General features: G+C 47.6%; 1 protein-coding gene across 2 annotated transcripts in view; it reads right to left on the bottom strand.

Annotated features, from left to right (window-relative positions):
• Positions 1 to 21,433, bottom strand: part of CAMLG (calcium modulating ligand) — a 146,965-nt gene that overhangs the window by 67,491 nt on the left and 58,041 nt on the right. For both annotated transcript variants that reach the window (XM_063928266.1, XM_063928267.1), the window contains exon 3: positions 4,292 to 4,357. In XM_063928266.1, coding sequence (XP_063784336.1) covers positions 4,292 to 4,357 — 66 coding nt within the window. The remainder of the gene's footprint in view (positions 1 to 4,291; positions 4,358 to 21,433) is intronic.

Below are 21,433 nucleotides of genomic sequence, written 5' to 3' on the forward strand. Positions count from 1 at the left end.
TCTATCCCTGACACTCTCGCTCATGTGCCTCTCCCTCTCTGCCTGACACTCTCTCATGCGCCTCTCCCTCCCTCTTCCGGACACTGTCTTGCTCCACTCTCTCTCATGTGCCTCTCCCTGACACTCTCTCTCATGTGCCTCTGACTCTCATATGCCTCTCCCTCTCGCTCTCCCTGACACACTGTCTTGCTCCTCTACCTGACACTCATGTGCCTCTCCCTCTCTCTCCCTGACTTTCTCTCATGCGCCTCTCCCTCCCCTCTTCCTGACACTCTCATGCGCCTCTCCCTCCTTCTCCCTGACATTCTCTCATGTGCCTCTCCCTCTCTCACGCAGCTCTCCCTCCCTCTCCCTGACACTCTGTCTTGCTCCTCTCCCTGACACTCATGCGCCTCTCCCTCTCTCCCTGACACTCTCTCATGTGCCTCTCCCTCATGCAGCTCTCCCTCCCTCTCCCTTTGTCTTGCCTCTCTCTCTCTGACACTCATGTGCCTCTCCCTCTCTCTCCCTGACACACTCATGCGCCTCTCCCTCCCCTCTTCCTGACACTCTCATGCGCCTCTCCCTCCCTCTCCCTGACACTCTCTCATGTGCCTCTCCCTCTCACGCAGCTCTCCCTCCCTCTCCCTGACACTCTGTCTTGCTCCTCTCCCTGACACTCATGCGCCTCTCCCTCTCTCCCTGACACTCTCTCATGTGCCTCTCCCTCTCTCATGCAGCTCTCCCTCCCTCTCCCTTTGTCTTGCCTCTCTCTCTAACTGACACTCATGTGCCTCTCCCTCTCTCTCTCCCTGACACACTCATGCGCCTCTTCCTCTCTCCCTGACACACTCTCATGTGCCTCTCCCTCTCTCCCTCATGCAGTTCTCCCTCCCTCTCCCTTTGTCTTGCCTCTCTCTCTCCCTGACACTCATGTGCCTCTCCCTCTCTCCCTGACACACTCTCATGCTCCTCTCCATCTCTCTCTCATGCAGCTCTCCCTCTCCCTTTATCTTGCCTCTCTCTCTCCCTGACACTCATGTGCCTCTCCCTCTCTCTCCCTGACACACTCATGCGCCTCTCCCTCCCCTCTTCCTGACACTCTCTCATGCTCCTCTCCATCTCTCTCCCTGACACACTCTCTCATGCTCCTCTTCATCTCTCTCCCTGACATACTCTCTCATGCACCTCTCTCGCTCCCTGACGCTGTCTCTATGTACCTCTCTCTGACACTGTCTCTCTTTCTTACTCCCCTCTCTCTCTCCCTCCCTCTCTAACACACTCACTCGCATCCCTCCCTATCTCCTGCTCCTCCCCCTCTCTTTAACACCCTCCAGTGATCACAAAATACGCGTTATAGCGCATTGACACAGTTTTTAAAAATGAGCGGGTCCTGCAGGACGCGCTGATGCCTGTGTGCACAGTGTCAGCCAATAAGATTTTACTGACCTGCTCCACTTGTCTGCCCTGATACACCGACAGCGGCCAGCCGCATCAGAGCGGCCTGACCCCACTGCCTAACAGTAACAACCCATGCAGCAGCTAGCGTACCTCCTGGGCAGCAGAATGTCTGTCTTCAGCCTTCACCCTCTCCCTGTGACAGAGACCGGCCAAGCTGTCACGCGCAGAGCCGTCTCACGAGTCCCGAAAGGAGCATCTGCCGAGCACCGGACATCGCCTCCTAGATACCAGCCGTCACCCCTCCTACACACCCAGCGCTTCAGCATCTTCTCCTTGGCTGCAGCTCCGCTGACCAGGATGCCATCATTGGAGAGTGCCCACACACAGCCACGGCTACTTCCTCAGCCTTACTTCCTGCACTCGGCACCTGGTAAGATGTGTATATAGTACTATAGGGGTGCTGTCATATACGCCCAGGGTCCCCGCTGCCAGCCACACATGTGTAGAGGTTGTGACTCCGGTGCCCCAGCAGCCATCTACCCTTACCCTACCCCCAGTACTTCCTGACTCTAACCCCCTCGCCCCCCTGCACTGTCCCACTTATCCACTGCCCCCAGTATCTACCCATGCTGTATCTCTAGCCCCAGCACTTCCTGCATCTAACCCCCTCCTTGACCCCAGTACAGCCCCAGCTATCCCCTACCCACAGTATCTACCCATGCCTCCTTTCTATCCCCAGTATCTATCCATGCCCCCTCCCTACCAGTACTTCTGCCCCTAACCCCCCCTTGCTCTCCAGTACTGCCCAGCTGCTATCTACCCAAGCCACATCCCTACCCCCAGTACTGCCTGACCCTAACCCTCTCCTTGCCACCCTGTACCACCCAAGCTATCTACTTGTGCCCCCTCTATACCCCCAATACTACCAGCCCCTAAACCCCTCCATGCCCCCACTACTGCACTAGCTGCTATCTAGCCATGCCTCTTTTGTACCCCCAGCACTTCCTGCCCCTAAATCCCTCCTTGCCCCCCAGTACTGCCACAGCTGCTATCTACAAATAACCCCTAACTACTCCCAGCACTGCCTGCCACTAGCCACCCCAACACTTTCAACTACTGTCTGAACTTACCCTCTCCCTACCCCCAGTGCTGCCTGCCTTTACAGCCCCCCTCTACTCCCAGCTCTGCCCCAACTTCTCCCTGCTTCTGCCCCAACTGCTACTTGCTTTTTTACCCCTCTATCCTAAATGCCACCTGGCCCCCGCACAGTGCCAACTGCAGCCTTCCCTCACCCCTCAAAGTGTGATGCGACCCAGAAACGGTGAAGTAGGACCCCAATTTTTTATAGTGAGGGGTCCCTAGGACCCACAATTTATTTTGCTTGGCGCGATCACTGCTCCCCTATGCTGGTCTTTCACCCCAGGTACTACAGGGCCTTATTAAATTAGGTGTTAATACACTTGACCTGTGCCCTTATGGTCTAGTAGGGTCCCTGCTCGGTGACGGTGTACACGCCAGCGCCGGGGTCAGTCTCCCCAGACCACGGCAGAACGCAATTTAAATGGTGGGTCCTGCTAGGAGACCCTCTTACCTGCCTCCCGGTAGCAGCCACGCGATCCCAGGAAGCGTTCCACAGTTGTGCCTATTGCCATGGACGTCCCCGCCGCAAGTACCCGGGCAAGCCAGCGGAGTATGCGGCGCCACTTGGGGGCTGATGGAGCCGCAGCGCTGAAGTCACCCTGACTTACAGTGCTGCCAGCCCAGAGAAAAATTTCAACTTTCAGTCAAAAATAAAAAGCTTTCAGGGCTGCCTGTGTCAAAACTCAGCTCACAGTGCCTGAAGGAGGGGTGATACAGGAGGGCCCCAATGCATCCTGGGACAGCTGAAGCTTTACCTGGTGGTGCCTGGTTCCAGATCCATCTCTACACCCCGATGTTTCCCTATGAATAATGTACCCTGCTGCAGAAAACATAAATTAAACCTAACTACAAGTTATGAGGAAAGTGTGCCTGCGCCCCATGGCGTAAAAACTAGACTGAGGTACTGTCGAGGTGCTGCTGGAGGTAGGATGACTTTTTATATATTCTATTGCAAAACTCCATAGCCCACACATTTTAAACCAGATGTAATGACACAGCATCCACCAGATGGATGAAAGAGGAATAAGTCTATATAATTGATACCACTACATTTTGGTTAACTACAAACTAAAGGCGAAATTTGCTTTTAGCTCCACTGGATTGGTTGCTACACATCCTTCAGAACAGAGCGCTTTTTTATACTCCTTTACCTTTTTGTCAAGAATATGCTACAAGTATCTGGTGTTTCACTTGATATACTGTAGTGAGAATAAAAGCAGCAAATATTCAGTTTACTGCACAACAATAATATAACCTTTATCCATAACAGACTATTTTGGGTTGTGCAGTGAATTAAACAAACACTAACTAAGTGGGGAAGGAAAAAATACTAGTATTATTTTTAAAAGAAATTACACTTATATAATATTACGGTAAATGGTAGGCAGTCACATTGTCAACATTCATAATGACAGTTCTGCCAACATGGTAAAAATGTCAACATCCTACATGTTGACATATTAACACAGTGAAAATGACATTGAGTTTAAGGATATGCTTAGGAATACTTGAAAATGGATTTTCATCATTATGACCATGCCGACATTCCATATCGATGTCAACATGATGAACATGTCAACATTCTTGTGACATGTCGGTATAATGTATCGAACCATGGTAATTATGTTTAACATGTAAATGTGGCACAGGCTAAAACCACAGGCAGCTGTACAACCAACCGCAGGGCTTCAAATGTTACACGTTCAACTCAACAACCTGTTCAGTGGATACGTACAATGCAACAAAAGTTTAAGAAACAATTAATATTTACCTTTGGAAAATACTTGGACAATCCCATGAATGCAAGTTGCAACGTGAGAAATGGAGCAAATATTGACTGTAAATAAAATAAAGAAATTGAAATTTACATGTTAAACTTAAAAAAACAAATCTACAGTACCTAATAAACTAGTCTCGGGTGATCTTTAACTTAGTAGTTAAAGAAAATACCATTATTATATGCAGAAAGCAAATACTTTCGTTCCAAATATCCCATTACCAAGTAATGGCAAGTTGTAACTGCAAGTTTAATGACAGAGGCCTTTAACCCAATTTGTCATTAGCTGTATAAGGCAGCTAGGGGGAGCAGACACTTCCATAACTGCCTGTCTCTGGATTGTGCTCTTCCACCAATCAAAATTTAAATGCTGAGAGTTTTACTATTGTTATATTTGATCAAAGACAGCAAATAAGGAGGATGCAGTTAAAATACCGGCTGACAGGATCCAGGCGATCTGAAGACCAATGCGTAATACCGACAGCTGGTGTGTGCAATGCTGACAGCTGGAATCCTGACCACAGAGGGTTATTCCCTGTAGGCTGGTGGGTCCATGCAACCAACCAAGCGGGCCACCAGGCCCCGAAGTGTGCCAGCCCTGCTGGGATTCCGACAGATAGGATGCCGCTGTTGGTATACCGACAGCCGGCATCCCATCTGCAGGCAATACATATGTATTCCAAATAAAGAGCCATTAAACATTTAGTTTACCAGCTTTAACCAACTCAAAAATCAAATAGTTTTCTACCAACATTAATAATAAGAATAGTAATAATAAATATTATTGAAGTATTCCCAACTAGTATTAGAATAACAAAAAAACCTTAACTGCTTTATTCTGTAGAGTACCGTATATACTCGAGTATAAGCCGACTTTTTCAGCACTTTTTTTAATGCTGAAAAAGCCCCCTCGGCTTATACTCGAGTCAGTGCCTGGGAAGGAGGGACATGGAGGACACAGCGCGTGCCTCTCCTGTGTCTCTCCGGCGGGTCTATTAAATTAAGTACCCGTTCGTGAGCTCTGATTGGATCACGAACCGGCACTTCATTTAATAGACCCACCGCTGCCGCCGGAGACGCAGGAGGGACACAGGAGAGGCGCGCGCTGTGCCCTCCATGTCCCTCCTTCACAAAACAGCGGGGGAGCGGGGAGGGTAAGTTGTACTTGGGACTGGGGGAGCATATTTGGCACTTGGGGGTGGGGGCATGTGTGGCACTGTGGGGGCATATTTGGCACTGTGGGGGCATATCTGGCAGTGTGAGTGGGGGTATATCTGGCAGTGTGAGGGCATATCTGGCAGTGTGTGTACAGCTAGAGCTGCATTTCCCACCCTAGGCTTATACTCGAGTCAATAAGTTTGCCCAGGTTTTTGTGGTAAAAATAGGATTTTAAATCCTTTTCTCTTCGTCCGTAGAGGATGCTGGGGATGCTTCAAGAACCATGGGGTATAGACGGGATCCGCAGGAGACATGGGCTCTTTAAGACTTTAAAAGGGGGTGTAAACTGGCTCCTCCCTCTATACCCCTCCTCCAGACTCCAGTTATAGGAACTGTGCCCAGGGAGACGGACATTTCGAGGAAAAGGATTTATTTAAATTTTTAAACTAAGGTGAGATACATACCAGCTCAAACCTCAAACACGCCGTACAACATGGCATTCAACAACGCATGCAACGGCATGACTAACATCATCCACAGACTGACTGAACTCAACACAACACATGTGTAACCATAACTAATAACTGCAGATACAGCCCGCACTGGGCCGGGCAACCAGCATCCTCTACGGACTAAGAGAAAAGGATTTACCGGTAGGTATTAAAATCCTATTTTCTCATGCGTCCTAAAGGATGCTGGGGATGCTTCAAGAACCATGGGGTTTATACCAAAGCTCTAGAACGGGCGGGAGAGTGCGGATGACTCTGCAGCACCGATTGACCAAACAAGAGGTCCTCCTCAGCCAGGGTATCAAACTTGTAAAACATCGCAAAAGTGTTTGACCAAGTGGCAGCTCGGCAAAGCTGTAATGCAGAGACCCCTCGACCACCCGCCCAGGATGAGCCCACCTTTCTGGTAGAATGGGCCTTCACAGATTTCGGTAACGGCAATCCTGCCGTACAGTGAGCTTGCTGAATCGTATTACAGATCCAGCGTGCAATAGTCTGCTTGGAAGAAGGAGCCCCAATCTTGTCAGGAGCCCACAGGACAAACAGAGCCTCTGTTTTCCTAATTTGAGTCGTTCTGGCGGCATAGATTTTCAAAGCTCTGACCACATCGAGAGACTTCGATTCCGCCAAGGCGTCAGTAGCCACTGGCACCACAATAGGCTGGTTTACGTGAAACGATGAAACCACTTTTGGCAGAAATTGCCGACGAGTTCTCAACTCCGCTCAATCAGCATGGAAGATTAAATAGGGGCTTTTGTAAGACAAAGCCGCCAATTCAGATACCCGCCTTGCGGATGCCAAGGCCAACAACATGACTACTTTTCAAGTAAGGAATTTTAACTCAACCTTACGCAAAGGTTCAAACCAATGAGATTGCAGGAACTGCACCACCACATTCAGATCCCATGGTGCCACTGGGGGCACAAAGGGAGGTTGGATGCGTAGTACGCCTTTCACGTAGGTCTGAACTTCTGGAAGGGAGGCCAATTTTTCTGAAAATTGATAAGGCTAAAATGTGTACTTTAATTGAGCCCAACTTTAGGCCCGCATCCACACCTGCATGCAAAAAATGGAGCAAATGCCCCAGCTGAAATTCCTCCGTAGGAGCCTTCTTGGATTCACACCAAGACACATTTCCTCCAAATACGGTGGTAATGCTTTGCCGTTACTTCTTTTCTAGCCTGAAGAAGTGTGGGAATAACTTCACTGGGAATACCCTTCCGGGCTAGGATTTGGCGCTCAGCCGCCATGCCGTCAAACGCAGCTGCAGTAAGTCTTGATACACGCACGGTCCTTGTTGTAACAGGTCCTCTCGTAGAGGAAGAGGCCAGGGATCTTCTATGAGTAATTCCTGAAGATTGGGATACCAGGACCTCCTTGGCCAGTCTGGAACAATAAGTATCGCCTGAACCCTTGTTCTTCTTATCATCTTTATCACCTTTGGAATGAGTGGAAGTGGAGGGAACACATATCGACGGAAACACCCACAGTGTCACTAGGGCGTCCACCACCATCGCTTGAGGGTCCCTTTACCTGGAACAATATCTCTGAAGTTTCTTGTTGCGGCGGGACGCCATCATGTCTATTTGAGGAATCCCCCAATGACTTGTCACTTCTGCATAGACCTCTTGATATAGACCCCACTCTCCTGGATGGAGATCGTGTCTGCTGAGGAAGTCTGCTTCCCAGTTGTCCACTCCTGGAATGAAGACCGCTGACAGAGTGCTTGCATGTTTCTCCGCCCGGCGAAGAATTCTCGTGGCCTCAGCCATTGCCGCTCTGCTTTTTGTTCCGCCCTGGCGGTTTATGTACACCACTGCTGTTATGTTGTCTGACTGAATCAGAACGGGCAGACCGCGAAGAAGATGTTCTGCTTGCAGAATGCCATTGTAAATGGCCCTTAATTCCAGAATGTTTATGTGCAGACAAGCTTCCTGGATTGACCATTATCCCTCAAAATTTCTCCCCTGTGTGACTGCTCCCCAGCCTCGGAGACTTGCATCTGTGGTCACCAGGATCCAATCCTGAATCCCGAACCTGCGTCCCTCCAGAAGGTGAGAACTGTGCAGCCACCACAGAAGGGATATCCTGGTGCTGGAAGATAGGAATATTTTCCGGTGCATGCCCAGGTGAGACCCGGACCACTTGTCCAGCAGGTCCCACTGAAACCTCCTGGCATGGAACCTGCCATACTGAATGGCCTCGTAGGCCGCCACCATCTTTCCCAGCAACCGAGCGCATTGAAGAATCGACACTCTTGCCGGTTTCAGAATCTGGTTTACCATGTTCTGTATTTCCAGAGCCTTTTCCACTGGAAGAAAAACTCTGTAATTCTGTATCCAGAATCATACCCAGGAACGACAGCCGTGTCGTCGGAACCAACTGTGATTTTGGCAAATTTAGGAGCCAACCATGTTGTTGCAGAATCTTCAGAGAGTGCAACGTTTTTCAGCAATTGTTCCTTGGATCTCGCCTTTATGAGGAGATCGTCCAAGTACGGGATAACTGTGACTCCCTGCTTGCGCAGGAGAACCATCATTTCCGCCATAACCTTGGTGAAAATCCTTAGAGCCATGGACAGACCAAACGACAACGTCTGACATTGGTAATGACAATCTTGAACAACAAACCTCAGGTAAGCCTGATGCGGAGGTTATATGGGGACGTGTAAGTAGGCATCCATTATGTCGACCGACACCATAAAATCCCCCTCCTCCAGACTGGAGATCACTGCTCTGAGAGATTCCATCTTGAACTTGAATTTTTTTAGAAAGAAATTGAGGGATTTTAGGTTCAGAATCGGTCTGACCGAGCCATCCGGCTTTGGTAACATGAACAGCCTCTAATAAAAACCCTCCCCCTGTTGTGACGGGGGTACCGTGACAATGACTTGATTTTGACACAGCTTTAGTATCGCAGCGCATACCTCTCTTTCTGGAAGAGAAGCTGGCAAGGCCCATTTGAAAAGTCAGTGAGGGGTACGTCCTGAAACTCTAATTTGTACCCTTGGTCTACTATTTCTAATATCCAAGGACCCAGGTCCGAGCGAACCCAGACCTGACTGAAGAGTTTGAGACGTGCCCCCACTGGTGCGGACTCCCGCAGAGGAGCCCCAGCGTCATGCGGTGGATTTGGTAGAAGCCGGAGAGGACTTCTGTTCTTTGGAACTTGCCACAGCCTGTGACCTTTTTCCCCTTCCACTTGCAGCAAGGAAGGAGGATCCTCGTCCTTCTTGCAGCTTCTTTTAAATATGCCGCAGCATCCCTGATATGACCCAGAGTCAATAGCACGTTATCCCTGTCCAGGGTAGCTATCTCAGATTACAAGTTATCTGCCCACTTTTCAATAGCGCTACTCACCCATGCCGAAGTAACGGCAGGCCTGAGTAGCGAACCTGTAGTGACATAAATGGATTTTAGTGTATTTTCCTGCTTACGATCCGCAGGATCCTTTAGAGCTGCCGTGTCAGGAGACGGAAGAGCCACCTTCTTGGACAGACGCGACAGAGCTTTGTCCACTGTGGGGATTGACTCCCACTTTTCCCTGTCCCCAGAGGGGAACGGATATGCCACTGGAATTCTTTTGGGAACCTGTACCTTCTTGTCAGGATTTTCCCAAGCCTTTTCAAAAAGAGCGTTCAGTTCATGAGAGGGAGGAAACGTTACCTCAGGTTTCTTTCCTTCAAACATACAGACCCTTGTATCAGGAACAGCAGGGTCCTCAGTGATATGTAATACATCTTTTATTGCCACAATCATGTACTGAATGCTCTTAGCCAGTTTAGGAGTCAATCCGGCATCACTATAGTCGACACTAGAATCAGAGTCCGTGTCGGTATCTGTATCTGCTATCTGGGTAAATGCACGTTTCTGTGACCCCGAAAGGGTCTGAGCTTGTGACAATGCATCCTCCATGGATTTCCTCCATGTCTGGTTCTTAGACTCAGATTTATCTAAATTTCTTAGTCAACCGAGCCACATTTGCATTCAAAACACTCAACATATTTACCCACTCAGCAGTCGACGGTGCCGACAGGGTCACTCCCACCGCTTTTTCTGTCCCCACTCCGGCTTCCTCCTGGGAAGAGCACTCAGCCTCAGACATGTCGACACACACGTACCGACACCCACAATCACACTGGGCTATAGAGGACAGACCCACAGCAAAGCCTGTTAGAGAGACCCAGAGGGAGTTTGCCAGCTCACAACCCAGCGCCTATCTGGGTACTGAAGCTTTATATACAATGCCTCAGACCTGTTAGCGCTTTCATAATAAAGATAATAGCACCAAATCTACTGTGCCCCCCCGTTTTGCACCCTGTTACTTGTACAGCAGTTTGGAGGTCAGGGCCAGCGCCTATGCAGCTTCTGTGAAGAGAAAATGGCGCTGGTCAGAGCTGTGAGGGCAAAGCCACGCCCCCTCATCGGCGCGCTTCAGTCCCGCTCATTTTAACATTTTTATACTGGCGGGGGTCTATATTGAGTGCCTAGGCACTTTTCAGATAACTTTTGCCAGTTACTTTCAGGTCCACATGCTGCCCAGGGCGCCCCCCCGCACCCTGTCAGTGCCGCTGCGTGTTTGGGAGCATGGCGCACAGCGCGACCGCTGTGCGGTACCTCAAGACCTGGAATCTTCTGCCGTCACTGAAGTCTTCGTTTCTTCTTTTACTCACCCGGCTTCTTTTTTCTGGCTCTGCAAGGGGGGGTGGCGGCGCGGCTCCGGGAACGAGCAGCTCGGCGCACCAAGTGATCGAACCCTCTGGAGCTAATGGTGTCCAGTAGCCTAAGAAGCAGAGCCTTTGAACTCACAGAAGTAGGTCTGCTTCTCTCCCCTCAGTCCCTCGAAGCAGGGAGCCTGTTGCCAGCAGAGCTCCCTGAACATAAAAAAAAAAACTAACATAAGTCTTTTTTCAGAGAAACTCAGTAGAGCTCCCCTGTGTGTGACCAGTCTCCTTGGGCACAGAATCTAACTGGAGTCTGGAGGAGGGGCATAGAGGGAGGAGCCAGTTCACACCCCCTTTTAAAGTCTTAAAGTGCCCATGTCTCCTGCGGATCCCGTCTATACCCCATGGTTCTTTAAGCATCCCCAGCATCATCTAGGACGTATGAGAAATTAGGTGCCTCGCTTATGTTCGGGTCAACTTATACTCTAGTATATACGGTAAGTATCCTGGTGAAATTAGAAAAGAAGAAAGTACCAACTACAAAACTCATGAGATACAACAGTTTTCCCACATTAATACCTCTTTTACACCAATTAGCATATAACACGGTTTATTGCACATGAACGCGCATAACCCGTGTTGCTGGTTGGTGTAAAAAGGCAGAGTTGGAATAATCCAGGTGAAGTGACCCGATTTTCCAACTCGGGTGGCTTGCAGGGTTGAACACGGGTTCAACCCGACAAGCTGTGCTGTGTAAATGGATGCGACCCGGCTCCCGTTCACAGTGTATGGAAGTACGGCGCTGGGAGATCATGTGATCTCCCAGCGCTACCACATCACCGGCAACGTCACCAACCAGGCAATATGCCGGGGTTGGTGACTGCAGAAGAAAGGGGGCTGACGGGGGTCACAGCCGGGTAGCACCCGTGTCAGGCTCCCGGCTGCGACCTGCGTATTTAGGTGTAAAAGGGATATTACAGGTACTGTGAAGAAAGACCTGTAAACCAAATAGGTCATGTTATTTTTAATACAGTGCTATTAACGTTTGTGTTGACATAGAAGGTCTAACATCGAGTTGGATGTAAATCAGGAATATAATGTTTCCTAAACTGGATAAAACCTGTATATTCATCCACATACAAAAAAAGTACACAATCTGGGGCTGAATCAGAGTTCAGAACAAAAAAGGCAAGTAACATTATGCCCGGTATAACTATTAGCCCGGAAAATGTCAGGCCAGCTAAAACGGGTTTCCTGCAGTTTTTAAAACGTTTTTGCCAATTTTGTTTTGTAGCTTTCCTATTGTTACACATGAAAACCCCCGTTTTTCATGCGAAAAAATACAAAAAGTGTCTGTGAAAAGCTGTGGATCTATAATTTTTTGCGATTGCTGAAAAACAGGCCGCTTTATCGTGGATTTGGCTTCTTCTGCCTAAAGCTGGTGAAACCAAACCCCCAATAAGCGCTGGCATCAGGGCTAACAGGATAGCCCCTCGGCAATACAATTTTCAGTGGTCAGGGACAGATTGGGATGGAAAACCAGCCTGGGAAATTTCAGGAAGCAATCCTAATGGAGGCAGGGTCTATTGAGCAGGTGGAGTTTTCTAAGGAGGCAGGATCCCTTCTCACAGGGCCTAATTCTGAGTTTCATCTTTTTGAAAGACCTTTCCTAGACTTCAGGCGTGAGTTGTGTTACACTGTAAGCACAGTGAATGCCACATATAAAGCTTGCAGCATAACCCAGGGATCTTCTATTGGTCACAGCCAACACTAACAGATCAGTGAATGCCAACCATTAGGGAACATTCCCAAATGTCCAAGTCCACCTAAATTAAATGGACTTCTGCATGATTCTTATGCTACGTTTGAAGTGTGTTTGGTCTGCATAATACAAGGAACCAATTTGGTCGGTTCACAACACACTATGACCAGAGTGTTCATATCCCTCCAGACAGTCATCATGTCCTCAAAATGCATTAACACTACATATTCCTGAATGAGACCTTAGAGATCATTCAATATGCATACCACTGTGTATCTAGAGCTAATAAAAGTTGTTGTTTTTTTTTACCCAGTGCGCCCCTTGTCATGCAGCTAAAAGGATAGCTCTGCATATTAAATGGACTTAATACATTTAGCAAAAAAAAGTGTGTATAAAAACTGAGTTATTCGGGGGGGGGGGTTACTATTACTATACAGACATATACATACATACATACATACACACGCACACAACACATGGCGCTGCTGCATAGTAAGTGATGCTGGGACATCTGATGAGCCACACTGTAGTTATCACCCCATTTATGGTTACATCATGTAATGGAATGTAGCTGGCATCCCGGCGTACAGGATTCCACACTGCCATAATCCTTAACGTAAGCATATCGGGGAGGGTTAGGCTGTGGCGGGAGACGGTTAGGCTGCAAAGGGGATGGTCAGGCTGCGACGGGAGAGAGTTAGGATTAGGGTTAGTTTACATCAGCGACCCTGTCAGGATTTCAGACAGTCGGGCTGCCAGTGTCTGTATTCTGTCCGCCGGTTTCCCATACCAGACCCCACGAAATACCTGGTACAAGCCTCCACATATGTGAAGACAAGAATTTAGCAATAGCATGCACACATGCATGTTACATCTGCCCCACCTGCTGGGCAACATGGTTTTGTCCAATTGCTAACTTTTTTGTTTTGCTAAAAACAGGATTTTAATACCTACCGGTAAATCCTTTTCTACTAGTCCGTAAAGGATGCGGGGGGTCCACTTCAGTACCATGGGGTATAGACGGTTCCGCAGGAGCCATGGACACTTTAAGACTTTTTCAGAGTGTGAACTGGCTCCTCCCTCTATGCCCCTCCTCCAGACCTCAGTATAGGAATTGTGCCCAGGGAGACGGACATTTCGAGGAAAGGGATTAACTTTTAAGTTAATGGTGAGATTCATACCAGCTCACACTTCAACCATGCCACACACATGGCATTCAACAAAACTCATGCCAACAGGCATGAACATTACAGCAATAGTGCTGAAAATTTTTTTAACAAAATAACAACTGCAGGTAAAGTACGCACTGGGCTGGGGTCCACTTCAGTACCATGGGGTTATACCAAGCTCCAGTACGGGCGGGAGAGTGCGGATGACCCTGCAGCACCGATTGACCAAACTGTAGGTCCTCATCGGCCAAGGTGTCAAACTTGTAAAACTTAGCAAACGTGTTTGCCCCTGACCAAGTAGATGCTCGGCAAAGTTGTAATGCCGAGCCGCCCAGGATGAGCCCACCTTTCTAGTGGAATGAGCAGTCACCGAATTCGGTATCGGCAAACCTGCCATGGAATGAGCGTGCTGAATCGTACCTCTGATCCAGCACGCAAAAGTCTGCTTAGAAGCAGGACACCCAATCTTATTGGGAGCATACTGGACAAACAGAGCCTCTGTTTTACCGTATCCGAGCCGCTCTTGCGACATAGATTCTCAAAGCCCTGACAACATCCAGAGACTTTGAAGCAGCGAAGGTGTCAGTAGCCACTGGCACCACAATAGGTTGGTTTATTTGGAAAGAAGAAACCACCTTCGGAAGAAATTGATGACTAGTTCTTAACTCAGCCCTATCTTCATGGAAAACCAAGTAAGGGCTCTTGTGAGACAAGGCCCCTAACTCAGACACCCGCCTTGCGGATGCCAAGGCCAACAGCATGACCACTTTCCAAGTGAGAAACTTCAACTCTATCTCCTGTAGCGGTTCAAACCAATCCGATTGAAGGAACTGCAACACCACGTTAAGATTAAGATCCCATGGTGCCACAGGAGGCACAAATGGAGGTTGGATATGCAGAACCCCTTTCACGAATGTCTGAACTTCTGGAAGGGAGGCCAATTGTTTCTGAAAAAAAATGGACAAGGCCTAAATCTGGACCTTGATTGAACCCAAATCGCAGGCCCGCATCCACACCTGCCTGGAGAAAGTGGAGAAAACGTCCTAACTGAAACTCTTCCGTTGGAGCCGTCTTGGTTTCACACCAAGACACATATTTTCTCCAAATACGGTGGTTAATGTTTAGACGTTACTCCCTTCCTGGCCTGAATAAGAGTGGGAATTACTTCTTTGGGAATACCCTTTCGGGCTAGGATCCGGCGCTCAACAGCCATGCCTTCAAACGTAGCCGCGGTAAGTCTTGATACACACACGGCCCCTGCTGCAGCAGGTCCTCGCGAAGAGGAAGAGGATTTTCTATGAGTAACTCCTGAAGATCTGGATACCAAGCCCTCCTTGGCCAGTCTGGGACAATGAGGATCGCTCGAACACCTGTTCTTCTTTTGAGCTTGAGAACTTTTGGAATGAGTGGAAGTGGAGGGAAGACATATACCAACCGAAACACCCACTGGGTCACCAGTGCATCCACTGCCATTGCTTGAGGGTCTCTTTACCTGGAACAATATCTCTGAAGCTTCTTTTTGAGACGAGACGCCATCATGTCTACTTGAGGAACTCACCAAAGACCTGTCACCTCTGCGAAGACTTCTTGGTGGAGGCCCCATTCTCCTGGATGGAGATCGTGTCTGCTGAGGAAGTCTGCTTCCCAGTTGTCCACTCCCGGAATGAAAAATCGCTGACAGAGCTTTTGTATGTCTTTCTGCCCAGAGGAGGATCTTTGACACCTATGCCATTGCCGCTCTGCTTTTCGTTCCGCCTTGACGGTTTATGAATGCGACCGCTGTTACATTGTCCGACTGGATCTTTACGGGCTGATCTTGAAGATGGACCACTTGTAGAAGGCCGTTGTAAATGGCTCTCAATACAAGAACGTTTATGTGAAGACAAGTTTCTTGACTTGACCACCTTCCTTGGAAGCTTTCCACCTGTGTGACTGCTCCCCAGCCTCGGAGACTTGCATCCGTGGTCACCAGGATCCAGTCTTGAATCCCGAACCTGCGTCCCTCTAGGAGGTGAGAACTGTGTAGCCACCACAGGAGAGAAATTCTGGCTTTGGATGACAGGATTATTCTCTGATGCATGTGTAGATGGGATCCGGACCATTTGTCCAATAGGTCCCACTGGAATACTCTGGCATGGAATCAGCCAAACTGTATGGCCTCGTAGGCCGTCACCATCTTTCCCAACAACCGAATGCATTGATGAATCGACAGTCTTGTTGGTTTCAGAATTTGTTTGACCATTCTCTGGATTTCCAGAGTCTTTTCTACTGGAAGAAATACCCTCTGTACTTCTGTGCCCAGTATCATCCCCAGAAAGGACAATCTTGTCGTTGGTTCCAATTGTGACTTTGGAAAATTTCTGATCCAACCGTGATGTTGAAGTACTGTCGGGGAGAGTGCAATGTTCTGCACCAACCTTTCCCTGGACCTTGCCTTTATCAGGAGAACGTCCAGGTAAGGAATTATATTGACCAGTGCCATAACTAGACATTTTAGCGCTGTGTGCAAGAAACAGCATCAGCGCCCCCCCATTATTTAAAATAGGGCCAGTGCGCTACAAAATAATACCAATTCATATTACGCTGCACAGTAGTCACCATTATTCAAATTATGCCACACAGTAGCGCCACTACACAAGGTTGAGCCCCTTTTCCACATTAAGCCAGGTAGAGTCCCCCTTTTACACATAACCGCAGGTAGAGTCCCCTTTTACATATTATGGCAGACAGAGTACACTTATAAAATACAAAAAATGGCGCCCCTTAAATTGTCATTTAAAATTCTGGCTGAATTTGCATGCACACACATACACCGACACTATACAGGGGTCCATACACACACATACAGTACACTGACACTACACAGGGGTCCATACGCACACATACGGTACACCGACACTATGCAGGGGTCCATACGCACACATACAGTACACTGACACTACGCAGGGGTCCATACGCACACATACAGTACACCGCTGGCACACGCGTAGTTACGGCCCTGATATTGACTCCTTGCTGTCGAACGAGGACCATCATCGCCATCACCTTGGTGAACACCCTCGGTGCCGTGGAGAGTCCAATCAGCAACTTCTGAAATTGGTAATGACTATCTTGTACTGTGAATTTCAGATAAGCTTGATGCGGAGGATAAATGGGAACATGTAAGTAGGCATCTTTTATGTCCACTGACACCATGAATTCCCCCTCCTCCACACTGGAAATCACTGCCCTCAGAGATTCCATCTTGAACTTGAACCTTTGTAGGTAGAGATTCAGATTTTTCAGGTTTAGAATCGTTCTGACAGAGCCGTCCGGTTTCGGAACTACAAATAGGCTTGAATAAAACCCTTCTCCTTGTTGTAACAAGGGAACCAGGACAATGACTTGATCCGGACAGAATTTTTGTATTGCTGCTTCTACCACTTCCCTGTCCGGGATAGAAGCTGGTAAGGCCGATTTGAAAAATCGGCATGGGGGAATGTCTTGAAGATTTGGCAGGAACAGAGGCTGACTTCTGCTCCTGTGACCCTGGAGACACTGTGGACTTTTTTCCTTTTCCCCTTCCTCTACCCGCAAAGAAAGGGGAACCTTTACCCTTTTTGTATTTATTGGGCTGAAAGGACTGCATCTGAGAGTGATGTGTCTTTTTCGCCGGTGCAGGAGCATAAGGCAAGAATGTCAACTTACCTGCAGTAGCCGCAGAAACTAAAGCATCCAGCCCATCTCCAAACAAGACCTCACCTTTGTCCGGGATAGCCTCCATATTCCTTTTGGAATCTGCGTCAGCATTCCATTTTCGAATCCACAACACCCTCCATGCTGAGATTGCCATGGTAGTGGCTCTTGATCCCAAGAGACCAATATCTTTCATGGCTTTTAGCATGTACGCAGCCACGTCTCTGATACGACCTAATGTTAGGAGTACCTCGTCTCTATCTATTGTGTCAATTTCTGATGACAAGATGGTGTCCTATCAGCAAGAAGCAGAGCCATGAAACTATTCAGGAAGTTGGTTCCTACTTCTTCCCCCTAAGTCCCACGAAGCAGTGAGACTGTTGCAAGCAGTATCCCTGAAAATAAAAAACCTAACAAAGTCTTTTTAGTGAAACTCAGTAGAGCTCCACTAGAGTGCAACCAGTCTGCCTGGGCACATTTTCTAAACTGAGGTCTGGAGGAGGGGCAGAGGGAGGAGCCAGTTCACACTGAAAAAGTCTTAATGTGCCCATGGCTCCTGCGGAACCGTCTATACCCCATGGTACTGAAGTGGACCCCAGCATCCTCTAGGGCGTATGAGAAAACCTGAACCACCCCCTTGGTTTTCTACTAGTAATCGGAAGTTAGTACTTGCACCTACCCAATACAAGGTTCAAAAGTCATGCCAGGAAACAGGTGTATTTATGCTTAGGTCCAACCCTGCATAGGTCCAGCAATGAGCCCTCAGTAAACTTGCCTTCATGAGAATGCCTGATTATCACAGCCCAGTTACACTTCTCCTGATTGTAGATGCCAATATAATGTGTACGACTATGGGTCACCAATACTTGATGGCACTCTGTTTTAGCACATGCACAGTGGAAAAGCAAGCAAAATACGCTCCAGAAAACTCTGCATCAGCACCACTGCTCTATCTGTAGTATGAATTGTGCTTGTTGACAGGCAATTTCACAAAGCAAAAGGAACAATAACCCCTTGATCTCAGTTATCTTAGTTGCAAGGCACCTCTATAATAGTAATTTGCCACTGCATTCAGACAAACATGTTTTATTCACACGTGAAATCATTAAAACACAGGGCTGACCCATTATGCCAGATCTGCCACATAATGGATGGTCTGGAATGTTGAACACACAACAAGAAAACCATACCTAACATTTACCTTTGCCCCAAATGCACTTCTAAGTATAATTCTATGAAGTTACAGTGTTAATTGGGCATTTTTAAGGAGAACTGATGACTGGGTAAAATCCATTGACAAGGTCACCCTGTGAATCTTGCCCTTTCTACCTGTTTTCAGAGTGTGACACAAAACATCCCACCAGCTATAGATGGACAGTTTTTGCACAATAAATTTTAAATTGTATCCGGACTATAGATATACCGCAGGGGTGGGGAACCTTTTATCTACTAAGGGCCAATTGGATAGTTATAAAATCCTTCGAAGGCCACACAAAAATGATCAACTTAAAAATTAGCCTGCTATATTGGTAAACAACGTAATTAACTCAACCCTAATGTGGTGGTTGGAACGGCTTCTCTTTGGTTTGTTGCGATTCCAAACTCCGCTGAGAGCATTGATTTTATCCAGATGCATTTGGCCTCACAATTCATTGAGTTTAGCGCAGGGAATACACTCAGTTACCTTGCAACACACGTCCTCGGCTGCCAGGCCACGTCCCCCTCCTAGTCCCGCCCGCCAATACCTTGGTAACCCACGTCGAATGCCGTCCCCTACTAGTCCCGCCTGCTGCCCACGGTTGCCAGGTAACCCACATTACCCAAGTCCTCCATCCCGCCGCCCCCCTCCTAGTCCCGACCGCAGTTGCCATGTAACCAACGTCCTCCTCCGTCGGAAGCTGTCTCCCTCCTCTCCTGCGGTTTCCCTGGTACTCTGGCCGGGCCAGGCGAAGTGGCTATGCGGGCCAGACGTTCCCCACTCCTGATCTACGCTAAAAATGTCTACAGTCAATAGGTCGAACATAATGGTTGACCTGCATTAGGTCGACATGGCAATAGTAACCTGTGCCGGGTGCAGCGGAGCAAGGTACCTTGGCCGAAGCATGTAGAGAAAAGTGAGGGGACGTGGTACGCTAATGGGGCTTGTTTGTGGCAAAAAACAAGTGACATAACACCTTTAAAAAAAAAAAGTGTCTACCATTTGCATGTCGACCTTTTCACCCTGTCAACCATTAGTGGTTGACCTATTGACTCTAGACTTTTTAGTCTAGATCTAATAATCCACACCCATTTTAAATACATTAAACTACTTTTCTGCTGAATTTCTCATTACTGCGCGGTATACAAGCCTGATACTCTCTTTGCTGCTGACTGATCAACATGAGTAATTTTCTGAGGTTTCTTTAGCACGTAACACTAAAATAAACAGGTTTGTGGAAGATTCTCAAATTGTTTTATTAAATTAAAATGTATAAATTTGAACTGCAGGTCTCCAGATAAGAATGAAAACCTCCATACGTATGGGTTGACTGCATACTTGTATTCCTGGGGAATATGTTTGCCCGGCAGATGGGATGCCAGCTGTCACTATACAGACAGCAGCATCCCGTCTGTCGGAATCCCAGTAGCGAGACTGCAAGTCTGTTTGCCACGTTTCGGCCCGATGGTTATATTCCCACTCGGTTGGTGGCGTGGACCCACCAATCGAGTGGGAATATCCTGTGTTGTTCCGGATTCCGTCTGTAGGCATTTCACCGGCTGTTGGGATTCCGGTGTCTGTCTCCTGAATGCCCGGATCCCCACAGACAGTATATTAAATGTATCCCATTCCTGGCACCACTTGCTACAACATTTAGTCCTTCAGAATAGACAAGTAAGTTGTAAAGGTCAAAGAAACAAAAAAAAATAATAAAATAAAACCACACCCCTACAGTATGTGCAAATAAGCACACTGCTTCTGCACCTTTCTCCCTCTTTGATCTCATTGCAGGTAGCGTGTTTGTATCAGCACCAGACGACACATGCATAAACATACAGTCTGAACAGTATTGTGGGTGCCAGTGCATACAGAGTACAGGGTTCATCTTGTGTGCATGCATACACAATACAGATACTGGCTTGAGCTAGCTGATTCACTGTATGCGTCCATGTGTAGGGGGTCATCAGTCACACACACACACCCCCACGGAAGTAGAGGATCATGGACGCGATGCGCACTGTTTGTGCTCTCTCATCTAACATTACTGACAGGCAAATATCTTTAATGTTTCCGTCTACTTCTCTTCACCCCCTACACTGATTGGAAAACTATGGCTGCACAGACAGATATGGAGAAAAGGGATGAATATGAGGACAGTATGTTTTGCAGTATGTTATAATATGCAAGACTGCATGTTCTACAGTACAGTAGGGTTATATGAAGGTCATAGTATGTTTATTTACATGTTTGTACTGTAATCAGTGAACGTAATTCTATGCATAATAGAAGTCATATGCAGGCAGCAATTATTACTATTAATAAATATTTTATTGAGAAATATATATACTGGATACAAGCTGTAACATATGTATTAAGACCAACAGTTATGCGATAATGAATCTGTGATAGATACAGTAGTTATATTATTTAAAAGGAACCTGTGCCAAATTAGGATCTTAGAATATAGCTGTGCTAGAGGAAGGATACTGAGCTAACTCTGAAAACATGGGAATTGCACTGAAAAACTGAGACACATGCACATACATGTGCAAGGTACCAGGGCTGTAACTAGGTGTGCCCAGATGGTGCTTAGCACACAGCTCATTTGTAAATTAAGACACAGCATCTCTATCCCTCCCCTCTCACCCCTCTTTCTCTCCCTCCCACCATCCCTTCTTCATGCCACCTTTCTCTCTCTCCCCTCCCCCACCTTACTCCCTCTTTTTTTCTCCCTCCCACCCATCTCTCTCCCTGCCAAATTTCTCTCCCACTCAACCCTCTCTCACGCTTCCACCCCCCTCTCACCAAGCCCCTCTTTTCCGCCCATCCCACTAGAGCACTACATAAATAAAACAATTCTTATTAAATAATAATAATAATAAATAATAATAATAATAATAAGGAAGTGTTAAAAATATTAAGAAGATTAGATTAAGAAGACTGTCCAGGAACAGTGTACTAAGATAGTGTGTGCATAACATTTAATAACATATTGTAGCCAT

Source organism: Pseudophryne corroboree, chromosome 6 (assembly GCF_028390025.1).
Source record: "Pseudophryne corroboree isolate aPseCor3 chromosome 6, aPseCor3.hap2, whole genome shotgun sequence".
Taxonomy (NCBI): Eukaryota; Metazoa; Chordata; class Amphibia; order Anura; family Myobatrachidae; genus Pseudophryne; species Pseudophryne corroboree.